This window comes from Pezoporus flaviventris, unplaced genomic scaffold (assembly GCF_033815535.1).
Source record: "Pezoporus flaviventris isolate CSIRO_AGI_PZ_B2104156 unplaced genomic scaffold, CSIRO_AGI_Pfla_v1 ptg000123l, whole genome shotgun sequence".
Classification (NCBI taxonomy): domain Eukaryota; kingdom Metazoa; phylum Chordata; class Aves; order Psittaciformes; family Psittacidae; genus Pezoporus; species Pezoporus flaviventris.
This window is the reverse complement of record NW_026892671.1, coordinates 586,304-603,635: the sequence shown is the minus strand read 5'-3', so window position 1 is coordinate 603,635 and position 17,332 is coordinate 586,304. Positions and strand designations below refer to the sequence as shown.

At 44.2% G+C, this 17,332-nt stretch overlaps 2 protein-coding genes and 1 pseudogene across 2 annotated transcripts; 1 reads left to right on the top strand and 2 right to left on the bottom strand.

Annotated features, from left to right (window-relative positions):
- Positions 1–702: 702 nt before the first annotated feature.
- On the bottom strand, positions 703–1,569 carry LOC133282393 (olfactory receptor 5AR1-like). The gene has a single exon (XM_061478409.1). The coding sequence runs from the start codon at positions 1,567–1,569 to the stop codon at positions 703–705; it is 867 nt and encodes a 288-aa protein (XP_061334393.1).
- A 5,514-nt stretch (positions 1,570–7,083) lies between these two features.
- Positions 7,084–8,023, bottom strand: LOC133282437 (olfactory receptor 5F1-like; annotated as a pseudogene).
- Positions 8,024–12,388: 4,365 nt separating this feature from the next.
- On the top strand, positions 12,389–13,348 carry LOC133282436 (olfactory receptor 8U3-like). Its single transcript, XM_061478439.1, has one exon. It carries the CDS (start codon positions 12,389–12,391, stop codon positions 13,346–13,348), a length of 960 nt encoding a protein of 319 aa, XP_061334423.1.
- The last annotated feature ends 3,984 nt before the right edge of the window (positions 13,349–17,332 follow it).

Here is a 17,332-nt window from a genome sequence, read left to right as displayed (position 1 = left end):
GGAAAACTGAAAGGGTGAAGTTCTACAGCTGCCTGAAAAGAGGTGGCAAAGCCCAATTTGACTGTGATTTAACTCAGCAGCCTGGTTCCAAACACAGACCTGTTGAAGAATTTGCATTTCACTCACTTGGCTCATGCGCAATATCCCACTGCTCCATAACTGCATTAAAACATCAGTTCATCCATTTAGATCTTGGGTTTCCATCCTTCCTGGGAAAAGCTTTTCATAGGAGCTGCCTCCCCTACCCAGCCCATAAATCACTGAGACCCCAGCTAAAGTGAGGCAAGAAAAATCAGTACCGTGTGTGTTGGTGTTGACATTGAACACAAGATTATATTGTGTTATATATAAATATATAGGTTAGGATACATTTAATATTGTGTTTTGATATATATACACACATACATACGTGTTTATGTGTATAATTTGCAAGTCATAGGAACAGAGACCTCCTAGATGTCCTTTCTGCACAATAACTATGTCCTGCTGGTCATAGTCACATCAGTGACTAGTCATGGTCACATCAGGTTGCTCCTGGCCTCATTCAGGCAGCTTCTGAACATGTCCATGGGTGGAGGCTCCACAGCCTCTGGGACAAATCCTCAGGTTACCCACATCCCTGGATCAGGGTTTTCAAAGCCTGACTGTGATTCTTTCTGCAGTTCTCCACAGAGCATCCTTCATCTCTTTGTTCCTCAAGCTCTAGATGAGGGGGTTGAGCATGGGGGTTACCACCGTGTAGAAAACAGAGACCACTTTGTCAGTGTTCAGGGAGTAACTAGAGCTAGGGCGTAAATACATGAAGATGGTTGTTCCATACAACATGGTCACCACAATCAGGTGGGACATGCAGGTGGAAAAGGCTTTTTGCCTGCCCTCAGCATTACGGACCCTCAGGATGGCAAAGAAGATGAAGAGGTAGGAGACCAGAATGGCAGAGATGGTGCTGAGCTCAATGACACCAGCCAAGGAGAAGAGGATCATCTCATTGATGTACGTGCTGGCACAGGACAGAGCCAGGAGAGGAGGAACATCACAGAAGAAGTGGTTGATGACATTGGAGCTGCAGAAGGGCAGCCTGATGATGGTCATCTGAATGATGGAGTTCAGGACACCCCCAATATAGCACCCTACCACCAGCCCCACACATAACCTCCGAGTCATGACAGAGGAGTAGAGCAGGGGGTTACAGATGGCCACATACTGGCCATAGGCCATGACAGCCAGCAGGAAACACTCAGTTGTCACAAAGACGATGTAGAAGAAAGCTTGAGCCATACAGCCAGCAAAGGAAATGGTCTTCTTCTCCAATAGGAAGTTGACCAAAGTCCTGGGGGCTACCACAGAGGAGAAGCAGATGTGAACAGTGGAGAGGCTGCCCAGGAAGAAGTACATGGATGTGTGGAGCTGTGGGTGACCTTGGATGGCTACAATTATCCCTGCCTTGCCCAGAAGGGTGATGGTGTAGATGAGCAGCAGCAGCACAAAAAAGGCTGCCTTCGTCTCCACTTGGTCACTGAGACCCTTGAGGATGAACTCTGCTACTGAGGTGTGATTCTGCTCTGTCATTCAGGGCTTTTGTATCTGGCAAGGAAGGAAAAAACCCTGGAAAATACAGGACAGTGGAAACCATGCCTTTATTTGAACTGGAATGGGATAACTTGACAATTAGCACCCTGTGCATCAAGGGCATCCCCACTATTCATTTCCAGGGAGCTACAGTGGAATGGACTGCTCTGTGGTCATCTGCTCCAAGCTTGCCCTCTTACACAGCCCAAGGAAAGAGGAGGCCCCTTCTGAAGTGAGAGCATCCCAGCTTCCCCAGACAACTCTGAGCAGATTCATTTTGTATCACTCAATCCCATTTTGGTACTTACAGTTTGATGAGACCAATGGCTACAGCAGCAGAGAGGGTTCGATGTGACACAGACCAAGGCATCAGCTCTGCCCTTGATCTCCTGTGATCAAGTTTCTCTGAAGACAGCTCTGATTTTGGCAGCAGCTTCTGGCTATAACTCATATAAGACTAAAAGCACAGTAGCTTTCTTTGGGTGGTTTTGGAAAAGTCATGGAGATGAAGGAAAAAGAGCCTTTAACTTGCTGGGAATTAAGGAAGGAGAATGGAAGGGGTGCTGCATGACCCTAAAACTCATTCAGGACATGAAGAGTTTAATATTACAGTCTTGGAAACCTTGGGGAGGTGAAGCCAGGAGACCATAAGCAAAATTTGGGTCTGAAGATGTTATTCCCTTAGTACTATTAAGAGAATATATGATTAGGAGGAATCAACACCATGATGAGACCATTGAGCTCTGCTAAGCCAAACTCACTCAACTCCGGTTGTCTAAGTTAGGTGCTAAGTTAAGCTGCTCACCCTCATGAAAGTGTGAATTACAGGTTTCTGTCCCTGATAACATAAAGGTTCAGAGTAAAACAACTAAATCTTTACAGGATTAAAGATGAGAACTAAAATCTTACCCCATCAGATGAGTGTCAGGACGAGAAGACTCAGCAAAGATCCATTCTCCATCAACAGAATATTTCTTTGTAGAAATATTCTTTACATTTTAAAGTGAATATCACTATTTCAGGGCCAGTGGTTAGGTTCATCTGTCCTTGTGAGTTTGCTCGTCTCTTATTTTGCAAGGTTCCTTAAACATACCATAAGCACCATGATAAGCAGCAGTGGCTAAATGGGCTACAAGAAAGATGGAGAAGGGCTTTGGACAGGGGCCTGTAGGGACAGGCCAAGGAGAATGGCTTTAACCTGCCCGAGGGGAGACTGAGATGAGCTCTTAGGCAGAAGCTCTTCCCTGCGAGGGTGCTGAGGCACTGGCACAGGGTGCCCAGAGAAGCTGTGGCTGCCCCATCCCTGGCAGTGTTCAAGGCCAGGTTGGACACAGGGGATTGGAGGAAGCTGCTCTAGTGGAAGGTGCCCCTGCCCGTGGCAGGGGTTGGAGCTGGATGAGCTTTAAACTCCCTTCCAACCCAAACCAGGCTGGGATTCTATGAGTACATCCCAGCAGGAATATTTCATCTCTTTAAAACCAACACAGAGGAGCAAATCTTTACCTGGCACAATTCTGAGCAGCCTCCCCAGTTGCTGCAGTGATTTCTACCAGAGCAGGGCTAACATGGATCTTTATGGTATGGTCTCACGTACCTGTGGAAGGGGGTCACCTCTTACAGCTGTAAGTTCTCTTCCACATTAGATGACACTGGATATCTGCACAGCAAATCAAGGGGATTCTCTCTTGAAGGCATCCTCCTAGCTTCCAAACAAGAACGTCTCTCCTGAACCTCCAAGACCTTCCAGCCTATTTTCATCACCAGGTGAAGTTCTTCACTTGCACCAATGTGTTACTTTTATTTCTCTCCCTGCAGGTCTTTGCAGGCAACAGACACAAACACTTGGGGAAGAAGTGTTTGTCACAGTTTTGGCTACAGTTCAGGGCCCTAAGACACATGAACCTTGGTTATATATTGCTGGCCCCTGAATGAGAACCCATGAGTCACAACAGCCTAAACTGCTAATAAAGGCTTAGCTATGCACACAGGCTGATGGAAAATCTCTTCTAATTGTTGTCACAGAGATCTCTAACCTGTTACAACATTCAGCAGCCTCCAGGGACAGGAAAAGTAGAGATCCAAGCAAGCACAAGTTGTTCTTCACAAGCCCTTTTGAAGAATCAAGGGGCAGGTGAGAAGGTGCAGCCAAAGGGCAGTCTGTGTCAAACATCTGCTGCAAGCAGTTTAGGTAATTACCTCTGAATGGATGCCTGGAGAAGACAGGTGGTATTATAGAAGATGAAGGCTGACCCAAGCCTCCAAGCACTAAATGAGCCTGAAAGGTTACTGATGGTTAGGAACACAGGGGTCTATCTAGGAGCAACTTGTCACAACATGACTGATGGTCCATTAGACCTCTTTACTGTGTTCCAGGTACTTCCAGAGTGTTTCAGCTACCCATTTTTGACTCCTTTTTGCACAGAGCCAAGTCATTCCACTGCTCCACTTCTATTGCAAGACCAAACCCATTCCATTACAACCTCTTTTGAAAAGGGATGATGTTAATCCAGTTCTTTCTACAACATTTTTGGAGGGGTGTAGCAGCAAACTGATAGTATATTCATGGTAACTTCAGTGTCGTTTGCCTCTGCTCAACACACTCAATAGACACCAGATTCTGCCAGTGCCTGGAACATTTTTGGGGGTTACAATTCACACTGTTTCTTTCAGTATAGCTGAGTTTTCCCTTTAAATACTAGAAGCCCATGCTTTGAGATCAGACTGACAGCATGAACAGAGCCATATTTGGATCAGATTTGATCCATAAGTGGGATTTATTCATCCATCAGTTGCCAACAGCATTAAGCATTGGTATATGAGCTAACTGCCAAGAGTCTCTTTGCAGTCAGGAGAAATGAAGGCGGTGGCTCAGCTGTTCAGACGTGGGTGTCCAGGACTATCAGAGACTTACCATGCATCCCTCTGGCTACCCTAAAGGACACAAGCCATGCCTGCCAGACCTGTGTCCATACATCCTATGATATCTCAGGGGCAATTGGATGGATCAATAGAGTCTGTGTAGCCCAAAGGAGGATTTGCCATGGCCAGAGAAGACCCACACATGGTCCCATGAACAGACTAAGTTCTCCATCAGAACCAGAGAACACCAGGGTGGAAGGGACCTCAAGGATCATCTGGTCCAACCTTTCTAGGCAAAGCCTGATCTAAGCTAGATGTTCCAGCATCTTCTCCAGCTGAAGCTTAAGTGTCCAATGGTAGGGAATCCACCACTTCCCTGGGGAGACTGTCACTGAGCTACTGATTTGTATCACTGAGAGCCTAGAGGACTGGCTGAGAGATGGACAAATGAGATGGGTTTGGGCTCACCTTGGTTCACATCAGCGTGAACAGTACCTGAGATGACACTTCTGGTTTCCTGTTGAAGACGCAGCCTCTTTCAGGCTGAGCTATTATTGTGCCTACCTCTTATTCCCTTCTCCAAGGAAATCATTCAAAGACAGAACCTGCACCTTCTCATTGCTGAGGGGAACTAGAAAGACAACAATACAGACAAATAGAGCATATCCTATTGAAATTGTCTATGCTGATCTCTTAAATAGGATAAAATACATCCCCAAAAAGGATCATCAGCGTGACATACAGACCAACACATGAGCTATAGGTGTCCCAGGTTATCTTCCAGTCTGTGAACTCCAGTGGTGCCATTCAGTTGGCCAAAGGAATGGCTGAGAAATGCTGCAGGACTCACTGGAACCCATGAGCTTCTGGAGGAAAGCATCAATGTCACCAGCACAACCAGCAACAATTTGCACTAACAAACCCGAATATGGATGGAGAAGAGCAATGCAGACAGCTGTGTTGACCCCAGACAAGTGTTTGGTTGGGTTTAGCTTCTACAAATGGCAATATTTTAACAGCAGGGTTTATATTTGAGGAGTTTCTGTGCCAACACTTTCACCAGTGATTCCTGTTTGTTCCCACTTCAGGCACAGCTCAAAACACCCTCCCCTTCCCTGAAAAGGTGAATAAAAACACATATTCCAGTTATTGCTGGAATAAACTTATTTTGCTTCTTACAACAGCATGACTAGGAGGAAAAACAACTTGTAGAAAGCAGGTAGACAGTCATCAGTTTATTAGGTCTAAACCTTCAAAGTGTTTATCACTAAATTCCTTGTCTTGTATCAGCTCTGTTGTGTCTAAGGATGTTTTGAGCCTATTAATTTTCCTCTTATAATGACGGTGGTAATGGAAAGGGGAAGTTTCAAATAAAAAATACATTGAAGTTACGTAGAACTGAAATCTGACCTAAGGAAGTGCCATGACCCATAGGCTGGGTGGGCCTTATCCACCTGAAATTCAGATGTCCTGAAGTTAAATATATCAGAATCATGATATACGTTCTATATGCAGCTGATATCTTTATATATCTTTATTATATCTTTATGCACCATCATTCACTTGAGCCATTTGAGTTCCTTCTAAGGAGGGAGACTGAGATCAGATATAATGTCTACTTATTAAACTTCACTTTTGGCCAGTTAAATCCCACAGCTAATGGTCTTGTGGATACAGAGAACTACATGCTTAGAGGAAAAAAAAAAAAAAAGAGAATAAAAGTAGAAATGTGTTGTATTGCAACTAATGCAGCATGGCTTTAGTGTCCATTAAGTTTGAATATATGTACTAAACAATTCCACTCAACAGCACATTTAGGAACCATCACTGTCCAATCCTTTGCTCTGTATATTAACAAAATTATTTGAAGTATTTCTTCACTATAAAAAGCACTTTGAAGGATTAAAGCGCAGCAGGGAAATCTTCAAATACCTTTGAACATTCTTTGATGGGTCGTTGATCAGGGAAGAAAATTCCGAGAAGCTCCTCTCCAGCTTCCCTGTTTCCTGCAGCTTTAGGGAACTTTTCTTCCTCCTCTCTCCTCCAAGCCTCCTTGGTCTGCTCTGTGTGTTCTCCTGCATGCTCCCATCTGTCATGGGGATTACCTGGAAGCACTGAAATTCACCTTAAGTCCATAGAACACATCTCATGGCTGGAAGAGGTACAGCACTTGGTAGAGTGTCCACCATACTGGTGAATGATGTCCCAGCTGTAAGAGACCACAAGTGGGCTCTTGAAAAGACAGCTGAGAAAATAGTCCAAGTCCTCAGCAGAAATCTCATAAATGGGTTATTTTAACAGGACCGAGCCTTGTCATCATATTTCCCTTCAAGAAAGAAGCGATTTGGGGTTGCTTAAGCAATGGCAGGTACATAGGAAAATCCAACACATTCTGCCTTCAAATATTCAGGAACAAGTTGGACATTTTAGCATGTTTCATCACAAATCAACCTTTGGTGGCTCTTCAGCGAGTATGTGTTTCTCCTGTTATGAAATACACTATCAAGAGGCAAATGTATAGCAAATTACTCCCACATCGATAAAGCTGGTCTACAAAATGGACAATAATATATAGAAGTATTATCACAGCTTCTCTCCAACCTCAAAAAGACTCAAAACCACCAACCCCACTCCCATCACTAAGTGTCAAACCATTTACGACTTTGGCAGGGAAATAATCGTTCTCCCCACTGTTCTCTTCAGAGCACTCTTTACCTCCTTGCTCCTCAGGCTGTAGATGAAAGGGTTCAACATTGGGGTCACCATGGTGTAAAAGACAGAAACTATTTTGTCCCTGCCCACGTTGTAGCTGGAGCTGGGCCGTAGGTACATGAAGATAAGGGTCTCATAGAAGATGGTGACAGCCACTAGGTGGGATGCACAGGTACCAAAAGCTTTGCCCAGCACAGAGCCTGTCCTCATGACGGTGAAGAGGATGTGGCCATAGGAGATGAGGATGACTGATATTGTGGTGACCTCACTGAAGCCCCCAAAAGCAAACAGCAACACTTGGTTGAGGGAAGTATCAGAGCAAGCCAACTTTGAGAGTGGTGGCCCATCGCAGAAGAAGTGGTCAATGACATTGGGGCCACAGAAGGACACCCTCAATGCAAAGCCTGTGAAGACGGCTGAATTAAAAAGCCCAACTGCATAGGACCTAGCTAAGAAGGAAACACAGACCTTCTTGGACATGAGGATGGGTTAATGCAAGGCGTTGCAGATGGCAACATAGCGGTCATATGCCATCCCAGCCAGGAGGTAGCACTCTGTGATTGCAAAACAGCATAGATATAGAGCTGTAGGAAGCAGCCAGCAAAAGAAATAGTCTTCCTTTCAGACAAGAGGTTCAGCAGCATTTTGGGTGTCACCATGGAGGAGTAGCACAGATCCAAGAAGGACAAGTGGCTGAGGAAGAAGGACATGGGGCTCTGAAGCTGGGAATCGAGCCAGACTGCAGCAAGGATGCCAGGGTTTCCTATCACAGTGGTGACATAGATGAGCAGGAAAATCACAAAAGGGTAACCTGGAAGTCGAGGCAATCTGTGAACCCCTTTAAAACAAACTCTGTCACCGTAGTCCAGTTTTCCCAGGCCATCAGTGTCCAAGAGGCTCCCAGTTCCCAGGCAGCAGGGTGGTTTCTGTGGGCTTGGTTATGATGGCTTAATCCCTTGCTTAACTATTAGTGGGGTTTAAGCCTGTACTCTAGATAATGAAGACATTCTCTAATGAAACACAGCCAGGCACCTTGGCAGGATGCTTAGATGGTCCACAGCCACCTGCCCATGCAGGGAGTCACTGACTACATCTACCACTCAGGCTCTTAAACCAAGCTTTGAATGTATCTTCTATCTTCACACACCAATTTCAAAGGAAGTCTGAAGCCAACAAAAGAAGTTTTCCCTTGTACATCATGGTGGTCTTCATTATGTTTCCATCTGCCTGCAGTTTTCTCCACATTAAGGGAAGAGCAGCTCAGGTTGACTGCTCTGATAATACAGGGTAAAGAAATATTAACTTTCATGCTGCTTTTCAGGTTGAAGATGTCCCAGAGACTCTTTTAATTACCCCAGGTAGCTCAGAGTCTGAATTTGTTGCTCCTTAGTCTAAATGCTCAGAAATAAAAGCAATATGTTGGTTTTCATTAAAAACAATTGATTAATAACAAGGTTAGTGGCTACTTTGGGGCTAAACTGCATCTCAATAACTGCTCTCATCTCATAAGAATAAATACCTAGAAGAGAGAGACAGGCATATGCATTTATCTTTGCTTCACCAGTATCTTCCAGCTTCACTGGTGACTTGTTAAAAATGTGTTTTTCCCCTTAATTTCTATCATTCAACTTACATCTTAAGCAAAAAGCAAATACTTCCAAGCAACTGATTTCCTGCCAGATTAAGGTCAGGAAGTAAAACTTCCATTTAGAAAGGATTTATAACATAACCATGTGTCTCAAACACAGACATTTGAGAGGAGTTTAAAACTAGTTCCACCACCATCCCCCAGAACAGTACCTGAGATGCCACTTCTGGTTTCCTGTTGAAGACCCCGCCTCTTTCAGGCTGAGCTATTATCGTGCATACCTCTTGTTCCTTTCTCCAAGGAAATCATTCAAAGACAGAACCTGCACCTTGTCATTGCTGAGGGGAACTAGAAAGGCAACAATACAGACAAATAGAGCATATCCTATTGAAATTGTCTATGCTGATCTCTTAAATAGGATAAAATACATCCCCAAAAAGGATTGTGTCAGGAGAGGGGGTAAATACATAAGATATTAGACATTTCTTCTGTACATGCTTATATTTGTCCCAGTATAACCATTACCACTAAGCAAGGAGATGTTTGCAAAGAGAAAAGGCAATTTAAGCTCCTGTGACAATCACTGCTACATTCCTTCGGCATTGCCTCTAAGCAGATCTTCCTTGCCCATTTGCATGACTATTACACAAAAGCATCTCTGTCTTGATAGTATTTCTCCACCTTCCAGCTTGCTTTATATACCAGAGCTTCAGAGATGAAATTTTGTGATTCTATGAGGCTGTGCTTCACCATTCCATGAAATCCTCCAAGTCTCCTTTCCTTCCCTGTTTAGTTCTACATGGTGTTGCCTGTCCATGTATGGCTGTGTCTCCCAGAGGCTCCTGTCTTCACTATTTATTGCTTTCCAGCTTAGATGGTTGACATAAGCTGCCAGCAGTCTCATTGGGCACATCACCCCATGCCAGTCTTGTTTTCTCCCCCCTTTAAATATAATTGGAAAGTTGCCTAAGGGACTTCACAAGTCAGGCATCTGGAGCTATTACTGCCTCAACCCCTGAGATGGGCTGTCTTCTGGGAGCCAGAATGCACTGAAATCAGAAATTGCTGTGAGGTTATTGACAAAGAGCATCTCTTAGTAATGACATCTCAGCACCTTGTAACTACAGAAACCCTCAAGCTGGACAGCTTTATGAGCTTTTACTAAGACTGAGAACCCATTACCAAACCACAGTGTTACTCACCTACTCAAAAACATTATTCTACAATTATATTTGGAAAATGGAGGTGATACTAATGACTGGAGAATAACACTCGAGTATAAAGTTCAATTGATCACTCTAATTCCCTCACTGAATAGACTATCTCCTATTGCGCCCATGCAGGGATATGGTCTGGATGGAGAGGGACTGCCAGAGCAGTGAGCAGCGGCTGGGCTGTTGGGGACAGAGGGTAATGGGTTCTACTCTGCAGGAACATGGGGAGTGCCATAGGGGTTTGTCTCTTCAATCTATCAAAATTGAACCAAAGGAGAACACCACTGTGTGCAGGGACCATCCCACGGTACCTGAGCAAGAGAAACAGAGCAGGAACAGAGACCTAGGCCAAGTTCAGCCAAGATTCCAGAGCATCAAGCAAGTTAGGGACTATGAGGCAGGTCCAAAACCAAGCCAACACAGGTCAAGTCAATCCCCTGGTCAGGTTTAGGTCCAGCAATTGCTAGGAAAGTCCATAAGAAACCTCAGATCACCCTCAAAGTATTCCATAGATGTGCACAACTCCTGCTAAAATGGAAACAAAAACTCAAATATAGTCCAACCACCTTGGGCTGAGCTTAAACAGAGATGGGGGCAAATGGGCCGAGGGTGGGAGTGGAGCCCCAGCTGAGTCTGCTCAGGGGGATAAAGGCCTATTAGCTCACCCTGGGACAATTCATCACTGCCTCAAATGCCCATTTCTCACCCTTGAATACAGTGGAAGCCCTAAAGCACCAGCTCAGGTGTTGGACATTCAGGCACTACATGTGGATAATCCCACAGAGGATGGAAAATTGGGCACTCAAGTGTGCAGAGGGGCAGCAGCAGCTCCATAGATGGAGTCACTTGTACTTCACGTTGCATTTAGGGACCCTCTGCAAGATCTGAAATGTCTCTAAACCCATTCTCATTCTGTTGACAAGGTCAAACTGAAAACTTTGTATGGTCCACAGGTATGTCAGAAGCATCCTATGAGCTGCTCATCACTGCTGCTGTGTAGCTGCGCTCAGGAATGACTCATCCACATCATGTCTCAGATGCCCAAGCACCACAATGCCTTTCAGAGGTGATTTCACACCCTTTGCTTTTCCTTTTCTTTGTTTTCCTCTGGTAAAGCATGAGCAGCCCTGGAGGCTTCCTCCCAGCAGAGCACATGCAACTGTATTTACAGCCCCAGCACCACAAGCTGGGCTCTTGGAGTCTGGCAGGAGCTCACCTCTCCTCACATCAGGTGCTTAACAGAGCTGATGCTGGCACACAGATGTTCTCTGCTGCGTTGGGGATTAACCCGTGGCTCCCATCACTCGGTGGCAGAAGGAAGTCACAGGAGGTAATGCCAACACAAAGCAGAGCCTCACCTTCATTGAAGCAGTGGTATTTCTTCTTCATGTCCTCATGTCCTCTTTGGGAAAGCTACATCAGAAATCAACCTTACCAGTGTGTTTTTTCTTTATAATTAGACGGAGCAATGGTGAATGCAGGTTGTTTTCTTTCACATATGCAGCAAAAGAAACATGCACCAATTTATTCAAGAGTTAAGTGAGGATGAATCTTATTTTGTTATAAAGAAATGCAACATTGCAGATTGTCAGCAGAATATAGTCACTAACAAATAAGTACATTGTAACATCAACTCCTTTTCAATGCAAGCAGCTTAATGCTCATAGGTTTAGGATGCTTCAGTGTGCTGGAGCTCAGAAAGGTATAAATCATGTGAATTTTATCTGTTACGAATAATCTCAAATAGTTTAATAAATGTGATTTGGTGACTGGAATGATAACTAAAAGCCAAGGGAAAATGTGTGCAGTTTATTCATGTGTAAGATGGATTTCACTAGGACTGGGACTTTCTTTCCCCCTGGATCACATGCGCTACTATGAGGTTTTCAGGTGTCTTCTGACCAAATTAACTCTGAATACTGAAAAGTGAAAGTGAAGAAAGATCTGATTCTTTTCTTTAATCTGAAAACACATGTGCTTGAATAAATTCATAGTTTTAAGAGTCCTAGCACTGAAAATAGCATTTGTGCCTTGAATGCGGTCCATGTTCTTTTCAAGATACCTCAGTTGAATAACATAAAATATATATAATTTGGGTTAGTTAATATAGTAGTATATACAGTAATGTGGCAGTTAAACTGGTCATTGTTTGGATTAAAATATGGTCCAAAAGTGCCTAAATAAATCCATCGTTTTAAGTGTTAGAGCATAGAAAACCAAAAATGCCATTTGTTACTTCAGTGTGCTTCCTGTTCTCTTATAAATACACTAACTGAAAACCAAAAACCATACGATTTTGGGTTAAAAATATAGTACAGTATATGAATTCAACCAAAATGTGGCACTTACAGTGGTGATTGACTGTAGTTAAACATGGTCCAAAAATGAATCTCCGTTTTTAAAAAAATGTTTCTCTTCCTTTTGCCTCAGCAGGTAACACCAGATCATGGGAGGAAATCAAACCCAGATTAAATTCATCCTTTCAGGAATTACAGACAGCCCGGGTGCTCAGATCCCTCTGTTCGTGTTGTTTCTGCTGAATTACATTGTCATTTTGGTGGGGAACTTCGGCATTATCATCTTGGTTCGGGTGTCTTCCAGCCTCCAGACCCCCATGTACTTCTTCCTCTCCCATTTTGCCTTCACTGACATCTGCTATTCCACAGTCATCTCCCCCAGGATGCTGACAGACCTGTTATCAGAGGACAAAACCATTTCTTTTACCGGCTGCATGATGCAGTCTCAAAGCTTTACACACTTTGCTGTTATTGAGTGTCACCTGCTGGCCATGATGGCCTACGACCGGCACGTTGCTATCTGCCAGCCCCTGCTTTACGTGACCATCATCTCCAGCCGTGTCTGCTGGCAGCTGGTAGCATCATCGTACGCATTTGCCTTCCTCAGTGCCATCATCTGCACATGGTGCACGTTTGGAGGTTCCTTCTGTGGTCCCAACCGCATTGACCACTTCTTCTGTGACGTTGTTCCTGTGCTAAAGCTCGTGTGCTCTGACACACACAGCAGTGAGATGGTCATCTTTGCCTTCGTCACCATCAACGTAGTGGGTACGAGCGTTATCATTTTGCTCTCCTACATCTCTATCATCCGCAACATGCTGAGGGTGTGCTCAGCACAGAGCAGGGCCAGAGCCTTCCATACCTGCACCTCCCATTTGATGGCTGTTGCCTTGTTATATGGGTCAGCATTCTTCATGTACCTACAACCTCCATCTAGCCACAGGAGCCTGGATAAGGTGGCTTCCATCCTCTATGCTGTGGTCAACCCCATGCTTAACCCATTTATCTACAGCCTGAGGAATAAGGAGGTGAAGGAGGCTCTGATCAAGTGCAGGAGAAGGTTCTTCAACCACTGGCAACACAGAAGAGTTGTATTATCCAGGACATGAAGATTTCATGTCAAGTGAGAAAGCTTATGGGGCACTGAAACAATGGGATTTCCCACTAATCCTCATGACTTTATGTAGGTTCTTACACTGTCCCTGCACAAAAGCCAATGACAGTATTGGATGAGAAAGAGACTCCCCCAAATCACATCTGCATTGGAAGGAACCCAAGAGGAACAGCAACCTCAAACTTCATTACATTTTGCTGTTATCCTCCTCTAGGAAGAATTTACCCTCAATTATTCCAGGCCTCTTCTCACAGGAAATACCAATCAGCTTTACTTGGTTATAACTTTTGTCACTGATAATATCTTTTTTTTTATCTTTTTGCAAGATTTTTGACCTTGTCCTTCAGCTCTAATAAAATTCCTCACTCTTACCTGTGAGCTCTTTATTAAAGCTGCTGGGGTGGGAGGGAAGAGGAAGTGTAGTTTTACATTTGCTTGCTGAAAAAGAGTCAGAGAAAAGGTTACAAAAGATTCATTGCATTTGTTTGTGCCTTTCAAAGAGAAGAAGCTGGTGGGAATCAAGGTCTCAAGCTGCATCTTTGAATATGAAGAGGAATCCCTCCCCAGGCTGCAGCTTCACAAGAGATGAGGTCTTGGGTGATCTGATTTAGTGTAAGGTGTCCCTGCCCACGGCAGGGGGGTTGGAACTAGATGATCTTAAGGTCCTTTCCAACCCTAATTATTTTATGATTCTATAAAGGAAGAAATTGTAGATTTAATTAATACATTGTAACTAATGTCAATATAATTAATTACTATGTTTCATTAATGTTAATATAATATATAATAAAGAGTGAACTGTTCTGAGACCACCCAGTGTTAAGGACATTCTGGGCGCATCAGGGAGTCCTTCAATTCATCTTAAGTGCCCTATACTTAAATGGTGAGATAAATGGAATTCCAGCTGGAGATAAGTACCCACATCCCATGTCCATGCCCAGCTCATGATAAAGTACACCACGGAACACAAATGGTGTATTTTACTGACAAATGAAACCTGCGGCTTGTTTCCATAGATGAAAGGCAATCTTGAGCACAGAATTCCTGGTAACTGAGAACTGTCTGGGTCTGAGAAAAGCCAAAACACACAGATGGGGGATAACAGCTTTCCTTTACCTGTTGAGTGGGAATTAACTTGTATTTGATAAGTGTATGGATGGTGAACAGTCTCTTTTGTTTGCTCTGCCAAACCACAGCAAGAGAGGAGATGTTGTCTGAGGTCTCAGGGAAAAGTCGTTTCTACCTGTGTCCACTGATGGAGACAGCAGAAATGCGATTAAATGCTGAAGAACTTAAGGTGTCAGAGACTTTTAATATCAAAGAGCTTCCTTGAAAACCTTCACCATAACTTCTTTTCCTCCTTCTAGTTAGTTGGATGTCTTTGCTTACACTGTACACATAAAATCATAGAGGCACAGAAAGCCCAAGCTGGACCTCAAAAGATCATCTGGTTCAAGCTTTTGTGGGAAAGGGAGTCTAGATGAGAAGCGTCATGTGTAGGGCTCACCACTGCCTGATGAATTACCCCACTCTGGTGTCCTTATTTCCTGTTCGGTTTAACAAATTTTCCAAAGCAGAGACAACTGAAATGCTCAAAGGTTTACCGACACTTGATGCCATGCTCCTAAGAGAGCTCTGGTTTGCCATAGTCTTGTGTGTGGTGGATCCAACTCAGTGAACTGGCAATAGGAACCTAAGTCTAATGTACAGGGGAGGCAGAACTCTGAATTCCAGCAACACAAGAAACAGGCTGGAGGTTTTGGAAATACATTTTACACCGAGACAATCATTGCATGATTCTGCTTCAATCTTTGCAGAGAAATGATCTACAAAATGCAGAGATTCCCGGGGGTGGACACAAACTTCCCACACCACATACATAAAAGTGGTCCTCTCCATAAAAGTCTCACATCACACTTGGTAAAGGAGAAAGCACCAAGGACAAGAGAATAATATATGAACTTGATTACTCAACTTCCCTAACACAGAAGAATAGCTCCAAATTTGCCCATTTAAGTACGTAATCTAGAGAGAGAGGGAATGCCAGAGCAGTGAGCCCTGGCCGAGCTGTTGAGAGCAGTGTGCTGGGTTCTGCTCTGCAGGAGCATGAGGAATGCCACAGGAGTGTCTTTCTTTAATCTCTTTAAGTAGAGCCAAAAAGGAACACCGTGGTGCACAGTGAGCATCCCACAGTACCTGAGCCAGAGAAGTAGGACAGGAACAGAGACCTGGGCCAAGTTCAGCCAAGACTCCAATCATCAGGCAGGTTGGTGATGATACGGAAGACACAGGTCCAGGACTAAGCCAAAGAATGTCAGATCAAGCCAAGTCAATCCCCTGAACAGGGTGAGGTCCAGCAATTGCTAGGAAGATACATGAGCAAGCTTTGGTCACCATCAAAGGATTCCATAGATGTGCACAACTCCTGCTAAAATGAAAACAAAAACTCAAACATAACCCAACTTCCCTGGGCTGAGTTAAAATAGAGATGGTGGGCAAATGGGTGGAGGGTGGGGACGGAGCCCCAGCTGTGGCTGCTCAGGGGGATAAAGGCCTATTAGCTCACCCTGGGACAATTCATCCTTGCCTCAAATACCCATTTCTCATCCTTCAATAGAGTGGAAGCCCCAAAGCATCAGCTCAGCTGTTGGCCATCCAGGCTCTACAAGTGGATAAGCCCACTGGGGATGGAAAACTGGGCTTGCCAGTGTCCAAGGAGGAACATCAGCAGCTCCAGAGAAGGAGTCACTTGTGCTTCCTGTCCCATTTGGGGATCCTGTGCAAGATCAGAAATGGTTCTAAACCATTTTCATTCTGTTGCCAATGACAGACAGAAAGTTTGGCATAGTCCATAAGTATGTCAGAAGCATCCTATGAGCTGCTCATCACTGCTGCTGCTGTGTAGCTGTGCTCCGGTTTGGCTCATCCACGCCATGTCTCTCAGATGCCCAAGCACCACAATGCCTTTCAGAGGTGATTTCACACCCTTTGTTTTGTTTTCCTCTGGTAAATCATGAGCAGCCCTGGAGGCTTCCTCCCAGCAGAGCACATGCAACTGTATTTACAGCCCCAGCACCACAAGCTGGGCTCTTGGAGTCTGGCAGGAGCTCCCCTCTCTTCACATCAGGTGCTTAACAGAGCTGATGCCGGCACGTAGGCGTTCTCTGCTGCATTGGGGACTAACCTGTGGCTCCCATTACTCGGTGGCAGAAGGAAGTCACAGGATGTAACACCAACACAAAGCAGAGCCTCGCCTGCATTGAGGCAGTGGGCTTGCTTCTGCATGTCCTCGGGTTGCCTTTGGGAAAGCTGCATTGGAAAACAGCCTTACCAATGCGGGTTTTCTTTATAATAAGAGGGAGCATTGGCTTATGCAGGTTGTTTTCTTTTACATAGGCAGCTAAAGCAAGATGAACTGAATTACTCAAGAGTTAAATGAGGATGAATCTTATTTTGTCATAAAGAAATGCAGCATTTCAGGTTGTCAACAGAATATGGTCACTAACAAATCAGCCTTTGGATTCAGCCTCTTATAACACCAACTCTTTTCTAAGGCAAGCAACATAATGCCCATAGGTTGAGGGTGCTTCAGCATGCTGGAACTCAGAAAGGTAGAAATCATGACTTTAGCGATGTGAATTTTATCCTTTTTGATATAGATAACACTTCGATATATGCGATTTTAAGACTGGCATTAGAATTAAAAGCCAAGGGAAAATATCTGGAGGTCATTAATGTGTAAGCTACAATTTCAATGGGAATGTGACTTTCTCTTGCTCAAGGTTTACTTGAGCTCCTATGAGTTTCCTCTAAGCTGTCTTCTGACACAAACTGCCTCCAATCTGAAAGTGAATAAAGATCTGATTCTTCACTCAAACCTGAAAAATCAGGTGCTTGAATAAATCCATAGTTTATGTTTCTCAGCATAGAAGAACAAAAATGGCATTTTTTGCTTCATCGCACTCTCTGTTTTTTTCTA